Genomic DNA, 23,337 nt, shown 5'->3' with positions numbered 1-23,337 from the left:
ATAGCCAACAGTTTTAACAGCTTGGAGGCTATTATTTGTGAGTGGCGGGAAATGAAAATAAAGCAATTAGATTTAAAAAAAACAACTTCAAGGAATGTGATTGTCGGAAGAAGCAATACAGTGTATGCAGGATGGTTTGGGCGAAGACCATTAACTTGTGTGATAGCTATGTTAGGGCGGACGCCCACTAGGGCGCGGACAAGCCCAGGAAGGGTTGCGGAAGCAAATTCTGTCATTTCGGCATCCTGTCCGCGTCAGACGCGGAAAAAATGTGCGAATGGGCTTGTCGCGGACTGTCCGCGGACTGACTGCGGACATTCCTAGAAGTGTCCTAGGAATCATTCCGGGGGAGCGCGAAATACCTCGGAATATACTAATCGTAGCCGGGCAGCGCGTAAACATCTATGATTACACCGGGAATGAACGCGGACAATCAGGATGTCTTCCGGACGCTTTAAGTTAGACATGCGGACAATACCAGGTAAATGGAAAGGTATAAATTTGGCACTGACTTTGAATTTTCCTCATTTGACTGCTAGCCGTCATGAAGGTCACACCAGCCGAAATTCGCCTTGCCCTATTGCTTCAAATACCAGCTGTGAGAGATGCTGAGATAGCACTTATACTCCCAGGTCAGTGAGGCATCACGGACCTGATACATGGAATGCTTTACCCAACTCCCTACAAACACGAACAACTCTGTTTTCTTTCAAAGCTAGTTTAAAGAAATATATTTTAACTCAATATATTTAATAAAATAGAGTATGATAATTGATATGAGTTTGTTTATGTTTTGGTCTGAATTAGTGTTAGTGTTAGTGTTATTATACTGATATACTGAAGAATAATCATATATCATAAAATGACCCCAACAAAAACATTCAACTCACCTATTGCACTCGCACAGCACTCACTCACATCTTCTTTCCACTCTAAAGCATATTACTGTAATGTAGAAACGTTTTTGTTGCTCCTTTGTCATTTGATTATGTTTGGCTTAAATTTGTCACATTGATGTAATTCATTTTTATATTTGATTTGATTTGATTTGAGAAGCAAAATGAACGAACGAGCACTGGCCCTGGTCCCTTTAGGATGGTCGTTATCAAACAAGTTAAAAAATTTCAAGCTTATAACATACTCGTAGTAGGTCCTACTTTTAACATAAGTATATAGGCCCTATGCAAATAAAAAATGACCTAGTTCCACTTTTGTGGTGTTTGAGTTGGGCGGTCACATTTAAAGCGAACTAAACGATGCACTATGTATAGATGTAAGGGCAACTATTAAAAATCCCTCAAATGAAAATGACTTCTGAAAAGAAAGCAAAAATAACCCCAAAGTTTACTCGAAGCGGAGAGTGCTGGTTCCTCATTTTCCTAGTTACAGTTGGCAAAATATCCACAGCCTTCTGCTTTACTTCCTTCATTTGGGACTGGAAAATGCTGATAATCAGCGGAAGAGAGGTTTTTGATTGTGGGGCTTGCATGGGGACCTCGCCTCCCTTATTGGTCTTTTTGCGTTTCATTGACATAATGCTGCATTGATCTATTTCTTCAACTTTTAAAATCATTTCGCTCATGGAACGTGTTGACTCTTTCATGTCTTGATCACAAAATTTCCGCATCGGTTCTGGACACTTGCATATATAGATCCGCATCGGCTCCGCGCTGTCCTAAAACATTCCTGATGTCTTCCGCTTTCATCCGCGAAGCTTCCCCACACTGCGGGATTCTTTCAGGAGCGTTTGCGGAAGGAGCGGAAGGGTTCCGGAGAGGGAGGATGTCCTGAGGACAATGTCAGGACAAGTTGCCGAAGGTGTCAGGAAGTTCATTTCCATTTTGGTCTCGATCAAAATTTGGACGCAGAAATTTTTCTCTTTCCCGTAGGTGCGGAAACGCCCGGACATGCTTGGGACAGTGAGCGGACACTTTCAGGAACGTGCGGACAGGTTGCCGAACGAGTGCGGAATACCGAATTTGCTTTCCGGGTCTTGTCCGCGTCTTGTCGGCGCCCTAGTGGACGCCTGGTCTTACATAACGTGATTCATTGCCAAGTTTTTAAGTAGCCCACATACTTAATACAATTATTATTTTGAGTGGCTAATAAACAGAATTGTTCTATATAAAACACGCATTTAGTTTTTGGACAAGAGTGGCATAAAAAAGACTGTTCTACTAATACATAAGATTTCCTTATCGTGAATCATGTCGCTATGTCTGCAAACACATTGGACCCAAAGCTTCAAAAGTTAGTATAATTCAATTGTAGAATAAGATTGACATAAGCAAAGAAAACAAAATCAGTTCTACTATTACGTAAAGTTTTGTTATCTTGAATCATGTCGCTATGTATACAAATACATTGGACATACAGCTTCAAAAGTAAATATAACATAATTTTTGACTTGCAAGGCATTGAGAGTTCTTGTGCAAAGTCAAGGGCTTTATACTATAAATAATATGTAACAGTTTAATGGGGCAACTAAGGCAACGACCAACAGACTTTGAACGACGATGGTGTGTACGTAAGACTCTGTTGCCAAGAGATACCGTATGGAATATGTTGTACACGTTTACCCTCACTTTTCAAATAGATTATGAATGGCTGATAAGCTTTTCTACTGCGGTCAGGATGGTACATACATTGTGCCCCAAACCAAAGTGGCCTGTAGCACGTGACATGATAAGGGTGAAAAAATGTTTCGTATTAACGACCATGGCCCGTATTCTGCTAAAAACTTAGACCCGAGTTTAAACCCACGCCTGGGTGTAAAGTGGGTTTTGGGGGGTTTAAACCTGGGTTTAAACCACCAGTTTAGACCCAGGTTTAAACCCAGGTTTAATTTGTATTCTACTAAGTCCAGCTGTGGTCTAAATTGGGTTTAAATTAATTAAATTGGGTTTAAATTAAACCTACCAAGGAGGAGGTTTATGTCGAGTTTAAATCGAGTCTAACGATGACTGGTAAGGGTACCAGCACACAGATCAATGCCAATGCAATGGCACAATTAAACGAGTGGCTGCCTGGATACGTACAGCAGCTAGCTTGCCGGCCACACGCTAGTACACATGAGATACGCCTACTACGTACGAACATGTTAGATCTAGTACTTGTACACTTAGAAGAGACTCGAGATCTAAATGTTAGAAATACTACTACCTAGTACTACCTGTAGTTAGTCTAGACTTTACGATGAAAATAACCTGAAGACTAGACCAAGAACTCAATGTAGGACTAGAGGTTAGGTTGAGCCTGAGGTCGATTTGGCATAGACAGACTAACTGTTACTAGATCAAGAACCTAGATCGTAGGACTAACGTTAGGACTAGGAGTAGGGTCCTACTAACGTTAGTAGAACCTATTCGAATAGCTAGAGTACATTATTGTAACGTTAGGACTAACGTTAGATCTATTAAAAGTTAGGTTAGTGTGGTACGGTAGGTAAAATCTACTTCTTCTAGTAATATCGAGACAGGGTTGATATAGGCCTAGGTATCTATTTCTAAATTTAAGAATGGTTTCCATTTTTATTAACCGACAATCTTAAGAGAAAAGCTTTTATTCAATTTCCTACCTCAAAGTCCTGGTTTGATCAATCGCCAATCCATTCCGAATTCACGATTCAATCGACATAAAAAGCCATGTCCCATCTAGCGCACACAGCAACCGTGCCGCCGGCCGGCACGGCGCGATGGCTCTGCTAGTACTGAGCATTCAAAGCTAGCTAGCCAGGAATATGATACCGTTGTACCATGTATCCTGTGATGTGCGTCGCACACGTACACAAACTGTACAGTAATGTACAGTGCTTCACGAGTCGTCGCAAGCAAAAATACAGCATGCCCTTATTCTACATAAATACCCGTAAAAACGATTCAAAATCCAAGAAAGTCACGCTCATGTGACTGATACACTGCCAATAATAAATTTAAGTGGATTTGTGGAGAGAAAAGTACTCAGAGAGGGAGAATTTCTTCTTCCATAGAGGGCACCATCGTGGCTTGACCCAAGACTATTTCGGGTTTAATTTAAACCCGAAATAGACTTGGGTTTAACTAAACCTCGCCAGCAGAATACAAATTAAACCTCGGGTCTAGCTAAACCATAGGTGAGTCTAAAATGGGTTTAAACCTTGATCTACAGTAGAATACGGGCCCATGTGTTTCAGAGTAGCAAATGGAAAATAGAACAGCAAAAGACAAGGGGCTGGCCAAACAACCTGACTTGCAAGGCATCGAGAGTTCATGTGCAAAGTTAAGGCTTTATACAATAAATATGTAAAAGTTTAATTGGGCAGCTAGGGCAACGAAGAACTGACTATGAACGACGATGTTGTGTTACGGAAGACTTTGTTGCCAATAGATGCCGATATTTTGTTTTTGCATGTTTTGCATGTTAACGGTAAACCATTGCATTTCAGTGTGATTCGTGTATGACGAGTGTACGTTTTTCCACCTAAATCGGGATGGTGTCACTTAATATCCTAAACCATCCGTACTTGACAGAAGCACGAAGAATAACCAAAATAATATCATGATATCAACAACCATGTGTGTTTCAGAGCAGGCGGCGGGCCAAAGACCCGTCATCAAACAAATAATGATTTTGCGTTATGTAGGACTTCAGTACCAGTTGTTGCCATATCTGTGGGATATACAAATTAATTAAACTTGGTTACAGTTTGTAACTGACAGCCTAAACGAAATTCACACTTGAATATCAGAATTTCAAAATTACATATTTAGCGATGAAATAAAGGGCAGCAGCTAATATCGTGACGAAATCACTTGCAGTAGTTAATTTTGTAGCGAAATAATTGATTTCGTGACAGAATTTTCCTACGGCGCACTTTGCTCCCCATAGATATAGTTTCGCGAGCACTGCAGTGCATATCATCTGTGCGTATATCACCGCTTAGATAGCATCACGTCAGGCCAGTGACTTGTTGCCTGATAGCAGAATTAAATCTTTGTCCAGTCTACCATAATACTGCAATTGATGCCAGTATGATAACAATAGAATGGAGGAGGAGATAGCTACAGCTTGTACAAGTTTAGGGACTGGCTGTTTATCCAAGATCTAAGACGTTTGCATTGTAATTCTTCGGCCTTTTACACAAATTCGTCATATTGACTGGGCTATTATGGGTAACTTGGATCGCCTCCGCGAAACAACAGACGAATAGAGAATGAGAAAGATTCTGAGAAATATGAGAAAGAGGCTAGATACTCTTCGCATTACAAACTCCCTTCAGATAAACATGATTCAAGTTCGGAAGTAACAGCAGTAACAGCTCATTGAAACAAAGATTAAGGCTGATAAATCCTAATCATATTAAAGGGGATGGCTAGTAACTGATCAGTGGGAATCAGTGAGAATGCTGAGGGATGATTGTTCCAATCCTTGTGGGATTCATTTAAGAGTACATCATATATCTATTCTTGTGTGAAAATTATTTGCTTCAGAATGGTCTCATATTCAAGTAATGTGCAGTTTAATGCTTCCAGGTAAGCGTCCCTGGTCAGTGACAGGGCATTAATTTTATTACTATAAAACAATAATTAATTACTACAAAACTTTGCCTCAGACCTTCATCAGTGGCGAAGGTCTGAGGCAGACAGAAATTTTGTAATAAAAAAACTTCTCGTTGGATCCATGGCGTACTTGAGACTCTTTCTTCTTATAATTACAACATTCGAATTCCAACACGTGGAAAATTGCAAGATATATATTTATATTCATATACTTCCATACTTCTATTTTACTAGATAAACTTGACAAGTATACAGAGTTGTGAGAGATAGCCAGCTCGCAGAATACATCATTTACAAATATCCTATAACTATATAAAAAACAACACCGCCTTTACAGAGAAGTGGATAGAATTCCTATTCCACGCACTTAGCGCTGCTCCTGACTCATGGTGACACATTTGCTCCGCCGACAATCGCTCTTCTCACAGTTTTTTTTTTCCAAAAAAAAAACACATTTGATCCGCCGATGATTGAATTCTCTGTTGAATTCCCAAGTGCTTTTCAAATCATAATGTTCGCTTTTCATAAAGTCTTCGTGAATCTGTGTTAGTCTGGCGACATCAAGATGTCATTTAGAAATTACTTTGCACAACTATTGTTTCCTTCTTATCAAATGAGATGAATGAATGAGATGAAAAAGAGATGAAAACTGGGTAAATTCGGGTCATAAGCCATCGATTCATTTTTAATGTTTCATTGGTTACGTGATCCGAAAACGCAGTGATAATGATAACAAGATGATGTTTAGGTAGGTCCCAAGTAAAATAATAAAATGAAATAAAAAATTCTTAAATCTTCCGATCTTTTTTTTGTAATGTTTTTTATTAAGTCTTAAATCTTGAAATGTTGAATTTCTCATGCCATAATGAGATGGCCATTGTAATTCAACTGTCATCAGTAAGAACTTTTAAGGTCAAATTCATCTACGTTACACACCGAGAATTCTTTTTCATGAATCCCAATATTGCAGCAACTTAACTTTGCAAAATAATCATAAGAAATCATTCGTTGAACAGCTTCATAGACATTTCGTCGCTGCTCCCACGCAAAGAGAGTTCATGAAGTAGCCACGTGTTTTGTTTATATTCTATTTGGAACTCGAAGAATCCGCGTGAGGTACATTCTTTTGTTTAACTGACCCCCTCCTACCCCTCCCCCCCCCTCCCAGCACTTTGCCGATTATTACCATGTTAGCGTTCACTTTCACTATCTGGTTATCAGTTACTAAGACTATGCTACCTTAAGAGAGGTAGATATGTTGGTTGTTACATCAGCACATAGTACTGGTTTGTACTGGTTTGCTGCAGTATGAAGTGTTTTGTTGCTGCTGTAGTTCTTCATTCACGGGGAGGGAAAAACCAAAAGAGTGGCAGAAGAGAAACGAAAGGCTGAAACGCGTGCTCAGCGAACCAACTTTGACACTAGCATTGTAGTAATTAGCAATGCAATCGCTAATAAAAAAAGAATGCGTCCTTTGCCAAACAAGGGATTGTGTAGTTTTGTTTGAAACCTAGCATCAGGTTTCTAACATTTTTGGCGAGATAGTGAGAAACCTCTTATGAAATATGAATTGAAAATGATTGCAAAAAATACGAAAGAGGATGTTATTCCAAGAGGGGATCAATATTTATTTGATGAAAACTGGTTTTGCAATAGCTGAGATATCTAAAATAGAGCGATCATACTGAAAAGCAGAACTCAACTTTCATTAGGATAGCTTTGTTTTACCTTGTTTTTTGTATGTCACAGCCATTCCCAAATCGATTTTTATCTAATAAACTTGAATTCCGGTTATAATGGTATGCTCTGTATTATTTCGAAGTTGGTTTGTAAGTATCTCGCAAAAAGTTAAAAACCCATTCCCCATCTCCACCAGTATGACCATCCCTTTTAACAACCACTCCAATCAGATCATAATTCCAGCTAAATACCTCAGCATACAAATTAAAGAGTACCAATACTCCGATGATTACGAGATACACACGTTACAAAAATAATAGCGCAAAATGAGATGGCAAAACCTTCTTTAAAATACCGCAGCAAAACCAGCGAATTGAAGACAGGCTTTTTGAAAAAAATAACACAACTCATCACTTGAGAGAAAAGCTTTACTTTGAAATGTAAAAGGAGAGGATAAAGTGACGTCAAATGAGAGAATTAATTGAACCAAAAGATGTGTAAGAAACGACATGCACGCAGGAAGACAACATGGACGTTGTTCCGAGCCAACCAGACAGTATTGGAGTCAATGTAAGGGCCAATAATTTTTTTTTCTTTGTCATTGCCATCCTTCGAAAGTCATACAGGCCCTGAAATAGCTTGTGAGTGGAGGAGCGAGGGAGTCCAATAACATACTGCCCTACCAGTGGCAGCTTTCCCGGCTTCACTGACAATTCAATTCAATTCAATTCAATTCATACATTTATTCAGTAATAAAAATCCTTTCGATATAAAATGTTTACAAAATGTAGCAGGCCCAGTTCTAAGAAAGCCAGAGGCTTGTTGAAATAGAATGTACCCTTGAAAACAAATTATACACATATTGCAATGTAAACATTATAATATCAAATGATAAAAGGAGCACAGAGAGAATGAAGCATATTAAAACAAGCACAAAATTGAAATTAACAGAAATTACCAATAATATCAAGGGAACATAGAGAGAATAAAACATACTAAGACAGAGGACAAAACAAAACAAATAACATCACATGAAGCAAAGCAAACAAAACAGAACGAGGTATAGAACGAGACTACAAAGATACGTATAAATAGTACGAGAAGACATTACCGATTGCAGCTCATGTAAGATACATAATAAAGAAATGTAATTCAAATTTCCTATTTTGACTAAAATGAGGAGAAGGCTAGAGCATATCGAAATTTTTTCTTGAAATTGTTCAGAGACAGCTTTTTAAGATTTTCCGGAATTCCGGAGTTCCAAATATTAGATCCATGAAACCTTATCGACTGTTGTTGGGCACGAGTTGTTCGGAAACAGAATGGATGAATATTGAATTGATGCCGTATGTTTTTTGAGTGAATTTCATTACAACGTTTGAAATAATCCATAAAAACAGATGGAAGTGTATTGTGAATAAACTTACATAAAAATTCCAGTCTTGTACAAAACCAAATCAGACAGAGATAAGACGCCGAGGCGTCGAAATAGATCATGTGCATGCGCACGATAATGTGAGCCAGTGCAAAGGCGAATAACCTGTTTCTGTAACACCACTAGTCTCTTTAAAAGGTAGGCAGATGCAAGACCCCATATGAGGTTACAGTAGTTATAGTAAGGTAATATAGTGGTGTTGTGCAGTGCATGCAGGGCATTTAATGGTAACATAGTACGTAGCTTATGCAGAACACCAATATTCATGCTTATCTTACGGGAAATATATTGTATATGACTGGTCCAGGATAATTTCTGATCAATACTTAAACCGAGGAAATTGACATTGTCAACCTGTGAAATATCATCGTTATTGAATTTCAGTTTTACGTCTGCAGAGGCAGTTTTATTCTTCATATTATACAACATATACTTAGTCTTTGATACACTGAGTTGCAATTTATTAGCTTGAAACCAGTTTGAAACCTTTTCTAACTCAGTATTTGCTACAGACAAAAGTCTATCTAAGCTTGTATCTGCAAAAAAGATGGTGGTATCATCCGCGTTAAGTATCATTGTGAGTGACTTTGAGACTCTCGGAAGGTCATTGACAAAGATCAAAAGAGAAGAGGTCCCAAAAGACTTCCCTGGGGGACCCCTATTGAAATTGGTACAAGAGTAGATAGAGAATCTTTAACCTGGACACATTGTTTTCTGTTTGAAAGATAACTTGAGAACCATTGATAAGCTATTCCTCTCACACCATACCGTTTAAGTTTGTAAAGAAGGATTTCATGCTCAACACAATCGAAAGCTTTACTGAGGTCAATGTAAACACCCAGTCCTAGTTTCTTTTCATCATAGAATGAATTGAGCAATTCAGTTGCATAAAGCAACGCCAATTCAGTTGAATGGTTAGCTCGAAAACCAAATTGTTTGTTCGTTAGCACCTTGTGGGTGGTCAGGTGGTTGTACAGCCTATCATAGACAATGCGCTCAATAATTTTCGACCACGTTGGAAGAAGGGAAATAGGTCGGTAGTTACTTAGAGCATTGACATCACCACTTTCAAAAACAGGAACTACTTTACTGACTTTCATCGATTCTGGAAAAACACCAGTTGACATAGACAAATTGCAAATATGTGTGATAGGAATCGAGATAAATGATATAACATCTTTTATAACACTGGAGTTAATACCATCAGTACCTGTGGACATAGATCGTTTCATTTTAGAAATGACTTTAGAGCATTGACATCACCACTTTCAAAAACAGGAACTACTTTACTGACTTTCATCGATTCTGGAAAAAATTCTGGAATTTCACATTCATCAGTTGGATACATAAATAATGACATAACATTATCTGAGCTAAAAAAAGATGTGAAATGTTTTTCTGAGGCTTCAATATTTGAGGCGACATTTTTACCAATATGACTAAAGTAATCGTTAAAACTATTGGCAATCTCATTTTCACTAAACACTTTTTTATTATGTTTTATAACAAAAGAAGGCAAAGGTTTGTGTGTGTTTTTACCGAGTAACTCTTTCAGAACATTCCACATCTTTTTCAAATTATTTCGATTAGTTTCCAGGAGACGTGCATAATACTACTTTCTTGAGAATCTCATAACATCGGTTAACTTGTTACGAAAACGCACGTAACGCCTGTGATCATACAACTGTTTTGTCTTTAAATATCTCTTATACAATCTCTGCCTCGTATTTATGGAGCGCGGAATACCAGCTGTGATCCAAGGTTTCTTTGCCCGTTCTTGTCTTTATCTTTATGTCTAGATTTAGTATGTTTCCTGCAAACACCGGTAAAAATATCTATGGATGTATCATACGCAGAATTAACATCTGACTGGTTTGTTACAGCTGTAAAGTCAACTTACTTAAGTTCCTCAGTAAGGGATGAAATACAAAGTTGTGTGGAAACCCGTGGTGACTTAACAAAGTTATCATGTATCCCATCATGAGTGAACTGAAAAACTGGAAAGTGATCGGAAATATCGGTGTATAATACACCAGAAAAAATTGATTTGTCAGTTACATTCGTAAAAATGTTGTCAATACATGTACAGGAATGATTTGTTACACGAGTGGGTTTGGTTATGATTTGTCTAAAACAGAATGAATTAAACACATTCAAAAATTCAGTAGTACCACCGTGGCATGAATATTTTAGAAGATCAAAATTGAAGTCCCCCATTAAGTAGCATGGTTTATTCTCACGTGCTGTTTTACTTAGACACAAGCGTAGCATGTCAGTGAACTCATCTGTTTGGGTGTTTGGAGCTTTGTAAATCACGCCGATAATGACATTTTTTCTGGACGCCTGTTCAACCTCAACAAACATGGTATCAACATTCTCCGAATTAAACTGCAGATCCGATCGGTTTTTAAAGGCGAAATCATTTTGGATATACAGACAACAACCACCGCCTCTCTTTTCTCTTGCTTTATGAACAAAGTTATATCCAGCTAAATTGTACATCGCAGCAACACTTTCGTCAAACCATGTTTCGGTGAATGCATATATACTGAATTGATGAGTTAAAAGTCTGGAGGTAATCTTGAACTCGGTGGAATTTTGAGGCAAGACTTCGAGCATTCAAATGAAAAAATGATAAGGTGTGTGGCATTTGTAAATTCTAAGCTTTAGCATTAAATGTGTCACTGAAGTAATAGTAACAGGGGCTGTCTAAATCTTCCAAATTGCCATCAGTTCAATATCCTTTTCATCAAATGAGAGGACATTCACAATAGAAACACTACGTTTAGAGGTATCAATGTTAAAATTGCTATGAAAAAAAGATTTCAGTGTACACTGGAATTCATCATCATCTACTGTCTGGTTAAATGGGAACTCTGCTGCCATACAGAAGGAGCATAACCATGTCCGAGAGGACGATTTGTCTGCATCTACATCGGAAACACAATTTTCATGGCACACATTGCCGCATTTGCATTGGTACTTATCATTCTTGTTTCGTACTACTTTCAAACATATGTTACATTTCATTATAGCTCCTGCTTGAGTTTTTTGGCTACGTCACAGATAATGGCATTCGTGTTTTCACCTGGTGTCTCATCGTTCGCAATTGGAGACGATTGGCCATGCAATTCTTTTTTAGATGTCCATCAAAGAACAGGAAATTTAATATGGTATCTTGCGAACGATGAGCTACAGGTTGTGCATACACAAGAGACTTATTGCAAAAATATACCTGTATTGACGCTTAAATTTCAATTTCAATCAAATTTTAGATGTAAGGAAAACAACTAATCAAAGAGCAAAGGGAATATTTATGACAGCTCAAAGTATTAGCTACAACACTTCGAAATCTGGAAGATATTCACAAGATAAATGAACTACTACTCAATTAACACAGTCATATTAACTGGCATTAGAATTTGGTTGGGCAAAGAGATAGCACATAAGTTGGTCAAATTTCACAAGGGCAACCAAAATCGATTTTTTTTTTCGCGATGATGTTGTCATGTCATTGGATAACAGTGATTACCTTATAATTTCGATACAGAATCTAATAAGCTGCAGCATACCGAAATTTGAATACAAATTGATGAAGGATAAGAGAGGAACGCTCGAATGAATTTGAAATCTGCTAACATCATCTCAAAGATTCAAATTTTTCATTTCATGCAGGACTTTGATTACTTTAGATTATTTTGCAAGACTTGTAGACCCATTAGCTGACATTTCCTACTCATCCGCCTTCAAATTATGCAAAAATATGTTGGGGTTATTGTCCATCCTAACGAGCAAAGACGAATATGAAATTTTAATTTTCCCAAACGTTTGCATTATATACATTTCCAATGACGCAAGCATGGAATTTCAACTTTAACGAGCCCGAGTCGGATAGACTTGAATTTCTGTAAAAATATTCTTAATTCAATAAAAAACAATTACATTTAAACTGAAAAGATCGTTTTAGCCTGACGGACGAGCAGATACGCGCGAATGACGCAGAGCGCACATTGTGTGCTCGCGCAAAATAGTCTGACCCCAACCCCAATTGGAGCATTTCAAAATTTCGACGCGCGCGTACAACAGCGATAGGACATTTTTTTTATTTTGAAAATATAGGTCGTCACATGAAATATGCATCTGCCCATTTTCAATGGAAAATAGCGTCTAGAAATGGAGCTAAAGACAAAGTTGTGATTTAAGAAAATGACGTCATAATGACATCACCGTTGAGGGATCACTAAACCAATAAGTTCGTAGCACCTTGAGCTAATGAAACATAAGTGCTGAAAGTTGCAAGAGCTAAGAGATTGTGCTTTTTGAGATATTCGAAGCAAAAAAAAATATTAGTCCCCTTTTATTGGTAACTATATTGTTAATTTGAACAAGTAACTAAATTATATCTATTATAGCATTTTCTGATAGTATAACCAATGAAGCGTTTGAATGAATTACATTATTACTATTGACTATACTCGAATTCCATCTCTTTTAAAGCATCGATTAAAAGAACAATTGTGTAAAATGATTTCTGAATGATATTGAAATTTGCCAGATTACAGTCTCACCAAGGATCTTTGGTCTCACACACACACAAAAAAAAAAAAAAAAAGAAAATCGAGCATCAATAAAGGCATCTATGAATTCATTGAGAATTCAATCTTCGGCAGAGTCGGCGGAGCACTCGCCGGCGGAACAAATGTGATATCTTCGAAGAAAGATGTCGACGGAGCAAATATCGGCGGAGTATTTTTTTGTGCAGCAGTTTCCTCAATTTTCGGAGAATTATCGGAGGAGCATATGTCATGGTACCTTGACGCGTACCCTGTGCAAGTATAAGGCCCAGATAAAAATCGTGCAGAACAAGTTAGACTCTACCTAACACTGAATGCGTAATTTCTAAGCAGATTCCATATGGACATGAGTGAAACAGACACGTGCCCGAGGTATATGCCACCCGAAAAATATCTGTTAATAGATGTAAAGCTCCACTTCGATACAATACATATACGTGTTAAATTAGGCCGGGCGGAAACCGTTGGTTTAAAACCTCGCAAATTTCAAGATGTTATGCCCACCTTGGGCCGGCAGACGGGCCCGTTGTCATGTAAACGGGGTCCTTGTTTCATTCACCATTTTCGGAAAACTAGAGTCATGTGTGCTGGTCCGGGATATGTCTCCGGGCAATATACTGAAAAAAATATTTAGGCCAAATATCTAACTTGACATAACACTGGGAAAATTAACATCGTCTCAACAATCGGTAGAATTCACACTTAACCATTTTCGTAATTTCAGGATCGTCGTGCTGTTGTGCGACGCATGTCATCGTGGGACGTGGTAACTAACGCCCCCATGGTTCTCTTCATCAAAAATGAGCTGAGTGGTCTGGCAAAAGTACTGAGGATGTTTAAGGTTTGTCGTCTATCAACGCTTATGTGCACATTCATTTTGTAACTCATAGAATATGATATAAATGTGAAGCGATAAAGTAACCCCCCCCCCAAAAAAAAAGAGAAAAAAATACCACATGCACAACAAGCAAATGAGAAAAAAAAAGCAACATAGAAGAGAACAGACAGAATTTCAAAGAAGCAAGAGGGGTATACAACAAGGCAGAAAAAAATGCTAAGAGACATCATGATGAGAACCTGGAAAAATGAGCTGACGAATTGGAGCCTAGTAGCAGGATATGGTAGAGTAAAGTAAATTCCTTATTTACGGAGAACAAATTTTAGATGTGTTCGTACGATCGTCACAATCAGTGTCGTAATGTACATGATGTTAACATGTTATAATAGCGTGTAGAAGTTAGCATAGCTGCCTGTTTCTACGCACTATTAGGGTAGGCATCATGACTGGGTGTAATTTAAACTATAATTCTAAAAGGCTTATTTTGTGAATCAAATGAATGAAGGTGTGTTCCAATGATGCATTTGCCAAACTTTTGGGGTGTCTTTCCTTATCGCCGTTTTGTGTCTGCGTGTCGTAGAGCGCATGTACTTGTTGCTGTGGTTGACGGCGGGTTTGATAAGTGTGCATGGTTCAGTGTAATGCCCATATACTGGGCTTCATGTTGTGTGGTTTGCATGGGCCGATATCAGCCAGCGCTTGAGCGGGAGCACAGCTTAAACGGGAGGAAAACTTGTCTCCGAACACCTTCCGATTAAGCGGTAAGCACCTCTGGGCCCTGTTTTATCAAGATAAAGTTAGCGTTGATCGTGAAATCAACGTTAACTTTATCCAACTTGAAGTCCGCTATAACTTTAAATCAACTGCAAGTTTCCGTTTTACGAAGAGACTTAATAGTCGATTATAGTTAGAGCTCATCACCATGTCTTAATTATTGATTTAGTCAAAACAAAAAACACGGGACGAGGCTGGTTCCCGGTACTGTCTGCTTAAAAACGATACGATACATTAAGCAAACAAACAACAAAAACATGATTGTTTGCCATGGCCACGGAAGCGTAGTCTGCTAGTGCGACGCAGTATTATTAGCGCTACAGCCGCTGAATTAGAAGTATAAGTTTGCAACAGAACCGCAAAATACGCCGTTTTGCGTTGTATTGAAGAAAGTAGGTCGATAGATCTAGCACATCTCGAGCTCGACGAAAATCTGCGTACGCGCGTATCGCAAAGATTCCGCGCACTACGTAGGATCTCAGTAAATCTATATTTACACTCAAGTACAATTCATTGACATGGATCTAAACGTACAGTAACTGACTGTCCGAGGTGAAGGTCGTGTGGGCCTATGCATTGTTTCAATAGGCTGAAGTCCTGTGTGTGTAATTACTACGTGTAGGATTATGGAAACTTGTGAGAGTGTGGTGACTATACAGTAGCTTGTTCTTACCTCTACGGCGCAGATTGGCCATCGGCCATATGTTCTGTGATTTAAACACAATTCTTAAAAATGCAAACTTATAAGATGCAGTCCATCAAGGGTTTGACCTTTGACAGGCCAATGGCCTTTTGTCATTCCCACACATCTGCTGCAGATCTTACTGTTTTTACTGTGTTTATACTTCACTGTAACTGTTCTTGTACTGTTTATGCCTTGTTTTGTGTATATTTCTGTGTTCTGTTCTGTACATTTTATACATACATGTATGTCTATCATTGTGTGTGTTTTTTTTGAAAGATGTGAAATAAATTGAATTGAATTGAAATGAATAGATCGCAAGTCTACATCAACATGTCAAAATTCTCACGTTAGACTTAGACGCTCTAATCTGCAGTACATTGTGTAACGTACGTGTTTATACGGTAAGTACAAACGATTCGCTGAACATGACGTTACTTGGGCCTAACGTTAAGCCTATCTGGTTAGCCTAAGGCCCTAACTTAGATCTCAAGTTACTGTCGTACTCGGTGCTATAGAATTAAACTCTTTATTTTCTGAATATTCTAGGCCTACTAAACTCTTAATTAGTATCTATTGACGAACTAGCTCTACGTAGGCCTACGCACGGCAGAAATCACTGCGGGCGGGCCGAGGCGCCGGGCGCGCAGGCTGGGATTGAGACTGCTGTCTAGGGCGTTTGCGTGCAGCAGTCGCGTAAGCAATGCGTGCCGATCGTGAATTTCATGCAAGGAAAAGACCATTATTACATGAAAGAAACGCAACTAAATGTTAGAGAAAGTGAGCAGTTAACAGACAAACATTTGTGACAAGACCCCAGCTAGACTAGGAAAGTGTGACAGTCATCTTTCTTCTTTAAATTGCCTTATGTCCAATTGAGTCTACCTAGACTGTTTCTACTTAACGTTAATATTTATCACCTGTTAAGTTAATCATGGATTTGGAGCGGTTCAGAAAACTTATAATTGATTTTGGAGGAAGTTAAATTTTTTTCCAACTGTGGGTGTCTTGATAAAACGGATTTTAACTTAGCTCGAAGTTAATCATAGTAAGTGGACTTAGAGTTGATATGAGGAGTTAATCATAGATTATCTTGACTTAACGTTAAATTTATCTTTTGATAAAACGGGGCCCTGGACTATTAGCTGTTACCTTATTTCAAGTTTTCGTTTGTTTGCTTGTATTTTTTCGGAGGGGGTTTATTTGTGTTTCTTTTTGTTTTTGTTAACTGCGGGTTGTTACTTGTGATTTATGCATTTACTTGTCGTATCATTTACAGGCCTATATATTTATCATGTGTATATATGTACAATTGTATATTCATTTATTTATTTAATTTCATCATATTCCAGGAAAATGAAACATACAAGTATAACAATTTCCAAATCGTGTCTTCAACAATGTCTTCAAGACCATCCATATAAACCAAATGACCAATCAGTGTGTTCATAGATTAAGACGAGTAATGCTGGGTAATCTCAGCAACCTTTTCTTCATCACTATCACATTACGATTGAGATAGGCATGTCTTTTCCACTGATTGTTACTGTTCAAAACTTCTGCATGTAGAGAAAACAGTAGTCTTACAATTATTCAACCACATCTGCGATCTTGCAGGGTTCAGTGCTGGCACGCCTATATCGTACTCTAGCCAAGATATCTGGTACAGCTGGTTTCACAGCAAGTTCAAACTGGGATTAAAGAACCACAATACGCGTTCTTTTGTCAGAGTAGAGTTTGGTCTACATTTTGTAATTTTTATACCTGAAATTGTTCCGTACAAAAAGGGCTAATATTTTGATGGTGCCAGAGAGGCATAACAGCTGCAAAGTTTTCACTGAATTACGTGGTGATGGTAAGCAAACAGCGAACGACTAATGTGCGCAAGGAGGAACCCCATGTGTGGAAAAGAAAATGATATATTGTGCCAAGGGCCAGAATGCCCGACAAAACCCTGAGTGCACCTATCTGCTCAATACTCATGAGCGTCATGAATAACATAAATATCATTTGTAGAAAACTTTAGCTTTTAGGGAGGGACAAGGATTTATCATATGGGAGCTGGAGGAACTTGATCAGAACAGATCAAAACAAAATGAACCAAAGAAGCCTGATTTTGGCGGTTTGCCAATTCAACAAAATCCTCTTGTTTAACAATCTCCACATAAGAGTAAAACTTTGTCAATAACTGATATAAACAAAAATATCTGGAAGCCAGACTAAATTTGGTACCGCATTTGGCCCAGGTTGCGTTTACAGTGAGAAAAGGCCGGGTTCGGCCGCGGCCGAGACTACCTCCAGAGCTTGGCCAAATGCGAGACAGATTTTGGTACTGCATTTGGCCTTTTGCGCGTTTACTGTGAAATGAACGTCGGGCTCGGCCGCGGCCGAGCCCGGCACTTTCACTCACTATAAACGAGGTCCAATTCGACATGCAAGTCCTGGGAAGAGACACGGGAACCCTAAAGAGTAAGCATACAAGTACCAACATTAAGATAAGAATTTGAATTACCAGCCAGCCGCACTGACAAAAAATACAACAAAGCCAGCTGTTCACGCGTTCCGAAGTCTTACGGTACGAAAAAGGGTACTGGTGTGGAGGAATTTAAGAGCGCAAACAGAGAGTCTTAACTGATTTTAATGACAACAACCAACACAGCAGCAAAAGGCACATAAACAAGATAGAAGTAAATTTCAATGGACTTACGCAATGTAATTATTCAACAAATTCCCTCTTAATTTGTATTTGAAGGTCGACAATGACAAACAACCTGCGAGTTCTACGGAGAGATCGTTCCAGTATTTCGGCCCTGTATACATAATTGTTTTTGTTTTTTTCGCAAAAATGGTTCGGGTCGCCTTGGCGGGTGGGATAATTATGAACAGAATATGCACAAACATATGCAGAAAAAAGTATATCAGGAAGATCATTTTTGGATAATCTATACATGAATATCCCTAGGTTGTAATGAAACAAATCTGACAATTCCAAAAACTAAAGATTCATCTGTATGAGATAAATACCCAGTCTCATTAACTACAGTGTATTCTAATAGCGCGCTTTTGTAGAAGGGAAAGGGAGTCAAGCAAAGATTGGGACGTGTTACCCCATGCCAGAACACCATAGTTGAGGTAAGGGGAAATCATAATTGAGTATATAATTTGCAATATATTGGTGGGGAAATAATCTTTCAGTTTGTTTAGAATTCCTGTATTCCTAGATAAAATTTTGGTCAAAAAGTTGATGTGAGATTTCCAAGATAAATCGCTATCAATATGCAGTCCTAAAAACTTAATACTGTTAACCTTTGTTAAATTAATGTCATTAATTTGGACATGACCAGGAATAGATTGCAAAGAGTTATGGAACAGCATATAGCATGTGTTATCAATGTTTAGTGATAACTTGTTGGCATGAATCAGGACTGAACAAGTTTCAGTTCGTTGTTCAATATATGAATAAGCGTATTAGAATTACGATGTGAGAGAAATGAATTTGTGCCATCTGCAAAACATATAAAAGAAAGAATCTCTGACGAATTTTGGAGATCATTTATGTACAAGATGAATAATAGCGGGCCGAGTAAGAAACCCTGGGGGACACCACATGTAATTGATTTCATGGAGGACCCATGACCACTAACTTAAACATACTGCTTTCTATCAGTAAGATGATCCCTAAACCAGGTTAATAAAAAAGTCATTAAATACATCCGCCACGCCCCTGGATCATCTACAATGTACTAAGCAACGGTCTTTAAAAATGGAATTTGGGGAATTTTTGACAACAGTGGATTTTAAAGCTGTGTTAATCACCTTCCACGTATTCTTTCTATCAAACGTATTTGTCAAACTGGATGGAGAAATACTGTTGCTTAGCTGTAGGTAAAGTGGATGTAAGCGTATTTTGATAACGAAAATAAAAAGATTTATTTGAAACATTTGGGGATTTACGGTATCTACAATATAATCTACTTTTTTTAGACTTAAAAAGAGATCTCGTGATCCATGGTTGTCTTGGTATTTTCCTATAATTTGATCTAGATTTAGATCGTTTTATTAGTGGTATATAACTATTACAATTTGTTGTTGAAATATTCATAGAAATTTAAAAAGACGCAATTACATTTCTAGAACTGTAAATAGGAGACCAGTCAACTGACCTCAATCCCTCCCTAAGTCCATTTAGATTACATTCAGACATATCACGAAAACCAGAGATATGAGTTGGTGTTCCTCTGATGAAGAACTGGGAAACGAGTGCATATACCGGGAAGTGATCTGAAAGATCTGATACAACAATACCAGGTGTAACATCAAGAGATGAATTATTAATAAATACATTATCGATGAGAGAAGAAGTAGCATCAGATATACGAGTATGTTTTCTTATAAGGGGAATAAAAGATTTTGACGACATACGGTTGAGGAAATTTGGCAGATTGGAGTATCATTGCAATTAAAAAGATTTATATTAAAGTCACCCATTATAATATATGTCTTATTCTGCAAAATATTTGTCATACAGAAGTCCGTGAACTAACTCAATTAATTCAGAAGGGTTGGAATGAGGTGGGGAATAAATTTCCCCCAGAATAATGTTCCTTTGTATGGAGTTATAACCTCAATGAAAATACTCTCAAGACATTCTGAAATAATACAATATTCATGTAGCAACTGACAATTGAAAGTTCGTGTGACATAGAAACCTACTCCACCACCTCTCTTACTGGTCCTGTGATTGGTAAGTAAATTAAAACCACTAATCGTGAGTTGGGAAGAAGGTGACGTCTTCTTTAGCCATGTTTCACTAAGGTCAATAATAGTGTGTCTGAATTGCAACTCGTTAACAAATAAAAAGTAGTTGGTCAAAATTTTTGTTTAGACTTCTAATATGAATATGTGAAACAAAAACATCTTTAGGGTTTGAATGAGATAAGGAGATGATATCTTTTTCCAAATGATAATTTGAGGATACATTTTGGGCGGAAACATCATTGGTATCTAAGTCAGGCTTTAATTCTTTGGTTTTTGTATATAAAGATAATGTAATAAAGTCGGTGCTGTCACCTTCTTCACAGTCAGAATAGTTTAAAGGGATGCTGCAGTATTGGTGGAGATGAGAATTGGGCTTTTAACTTTTTGCGAGATACCAAGAAAAACACTTATGAAATAGTACAGAGCATACCATTTTAAGAGAAATTCAAAGTTTACTTGATGAAAATCAGGTTTGGAATGACTGAAACATCCAAAAACAGAGTAAAACAAAGCGATCGTAATAAAATGTGGGTCCCACACTTTATTAGAATCGCTCTGTTTTGGATATCTCAGCCATTTCAAAACCAATTTTCATCAAATAAACGTTGAATTCCTCATAGAATTACATGCTCTTTCATACTTATTTAGAGATTTGTCATTATCTCACCAAAAAATGTTAGAAACCTGAAAGCAGGTCTCAACCAAAACTATACGATCCCTTTAAAGAGAAATTCAATGCAGCTGGTTGGTAATCACATACTCCGTTATTCATCAAGGAAAGAAAATTTACGTTAATTTGTTCAGCCATTTTTGGAAACAGGCAAACACAGGTGACATAGACCCCGTTTACAGTGTGAGGCTCGGCCGCGGCCGAGCCCACCTTCATTTCAGTGTAAACGCGCAAAAGGCCAAATGCGGGGCCAAAATTGGCCGCGCATTTGGCCACGCTCTGGAGGTGGTCTCGGCCACGGCCGAGCCCGGCCCTTTGTCAGTGTAAACGCAAACTGGGCCAAATGCGCGGCCAATTTTAGTCTGGCTTCCAAACCCTCTGCCCGTACTGTTTCGCTATTCAGGATATTAACCCCCTCAACATCGAAAACTAATATAGTTTAAGGTGGTTTTGTCCTGCAAAGGATTTTTTCCTTCGGCAAAGGCCTTTGCCCGAACGGCGACTTCGTCGCCATGGAATCCAGTTGGCAAAGGGTCTGAAAACCAGACTATGCCAAATTGCGTTTGTTTACAACCAGAGCGCCACTACGACAAAATATTGAAAGGTTTGAATTAAAAGCGCGGCCGAGCCCGGCAATGTAAACGGACAGAATTGCGGGGCTCGGCCTCGCAATTGAGGCTGGGCTCGGCCGCGGCTCGGCCCAGCCCCGCACTGTAAACGGGGTCAAGATGACTTGTTTACTAGGAATGCATGCTCATGAATTTGGTTGTCATTGGTCTCTTGGAAGCAATTCTCGAAAATAACATTCCGCCGGTGAACAAAACTACTAACATTCACACGGGGTAAAGATGAACGAAGTGATAGTGGTAAAATTACAATGTAACTTGCTGAACTATGTACAAGGGGCAAGTACACAATATCAAAGGATGAGCGGTAGGTGTTGGAAAATTCCTTGAAGCAAACAAATAACAAACAAGCACTGTGGGCAATCTGCGTCACTACGACGAAATAGCGATCATAAAAGCATTATCAAATTTAAGCGTGAGATGCCTCAGTATCAATGTAACGACACACCGAACTACACTGATTATTCCGGACATTATATGAGTTAATAGGGATTTAAGGCTTCTTTCAGAAACAGGATTCAGTTTGCGTATATATATGCACAATAATTTGTTGTCGACTAGTTTAGGAATAAAAAATACCAGCATTGCATTATAAACACTTGCAGACATGTGGTTTTTTGTAATCGGGCAGGAACACTTAACACAAAGAGTATTATGGTAATTATTGATTGTTGTACCGGAAATGCATTGAGAAGTGACAATAACTCGTAAAACATTCGAGGAGGATAGTATATCCAAAATAACGTAGAAAAACAGGAATTGCTCTAATTTCGAGCAGATAAAAGCACATGAGAATACAATCAAGAACAGATTCCGAACATCCATGTCTTTGACACGTTCCCGGGATGTCACGGCCACACACCCTACCACCCATCTTGAGACCAGTCAGGTGCTAAACGCAAGATTCCTAACACTTTGAAAATTTAAGTACATTAAAATGGAATACAAAAAAATGGGGTACAATCGTGAGAGGACATAACGTTTGCTCGTATACCAGAAAGAAGTGATGTCACTAAGACCCACAGTCTGGGTGATAAACGCACTGAGGTGAGCATGCTTTGCTCAGTTCAGTTGACATGACCGTGACCGTTTGGTGAAAAAGAGTGAGACAACGAATATGTAGGTTACAGTCTGATTCTAACATAGTAACGAGTCATTCGCGGCTGCTTGACAAATGATACTAAGGAATAACAACCTCCTGATAGTTGATAGCGGCCGTGAACGACACATTTAATATGGCTGTAGGTTAAAAACTATCAAATAACACGGAAGGAGTGTTGTTTGATACACACATTCAGGGTAAGGTTATGATATACGGTAAAACAGAATATTAAAGGTAAAATACAAATATTCAAATAGAATTAAACACGGAAAACAAGTCAACTGTGGGGTAGCCTAGTCAAGTACAATTCATCTCACAGTTCAAGATGTTTTTTAACCACAATATAATTATCTTGATAAACCTGTTTACAAATTTAGGCTGAGGATATGAGAGTACGTAAGAAATATCTCATATCACATAGGCTGTAGAAGCTCATTCCTGAAACAGATTCCAGCTCGTGGTGCTCTTCTCCTTCTAGTGTAGAAACACATTTGCACCTACCAGTGAAATTTTCGTCGACACATGTTTTTCCTTGCGTAGATTAAAGGTAGCCTTTGCGAGCACACTCCTTCTGGCTTTCATGGTTGGAGGAAGGTCTGTACGTACGGTGATCCTTCGGGAAACCTGGGCTGAGGCGGCGCCACTAGATGCCCGTGGTTGG

The 23,337-nt window shown here is 38.4% G+C and overlaps 1 protein-coding gene across 1 annotated transcript in view; it reads left to right on the top strand.

Moving 5' to 3' along the window:
- The window catches only part of LOC139741820 (tryptophan 5-hydroxylase 1-like), a 147,532-nt gene that overhangs the window by 25,832 nt on the left and 98,363 nt on the right, over positions 1-23,337 (top strand). Inside the window, exon 2 of the mRNA XM_071652404.1 lies at positions 13,951-14,067. Coding sequence (XP_071508505.1) covers positions 13,951-14,067 — 117 coding nt within the window. The remainder of the gene's footprint in view (positions 1-13,950; positions 14,068-23,337) is intronic.

Source organism: Diadema antillarum, unplaced genomic scaffold (genome assembly GCF_040938485.1).
Source record: "Diadema antillarum isolate AM-2024a unplaced genomic scaffold, OU_Dant_1.0 seq00000955_RagTag, whole genome shotgun sequence".
Taxonomy (NCBI): domain Eukaryota; kingdom Metazoa; phylum Echinodermata; class Echinoidea; order Diadematoida; family Diadematidae; genus Diadema; species Diadema antillarum.
Note: the sequence above shows the minus strand (reverse complement) of the source record. Positions and strands in the feature narration are given on the sequence as shown.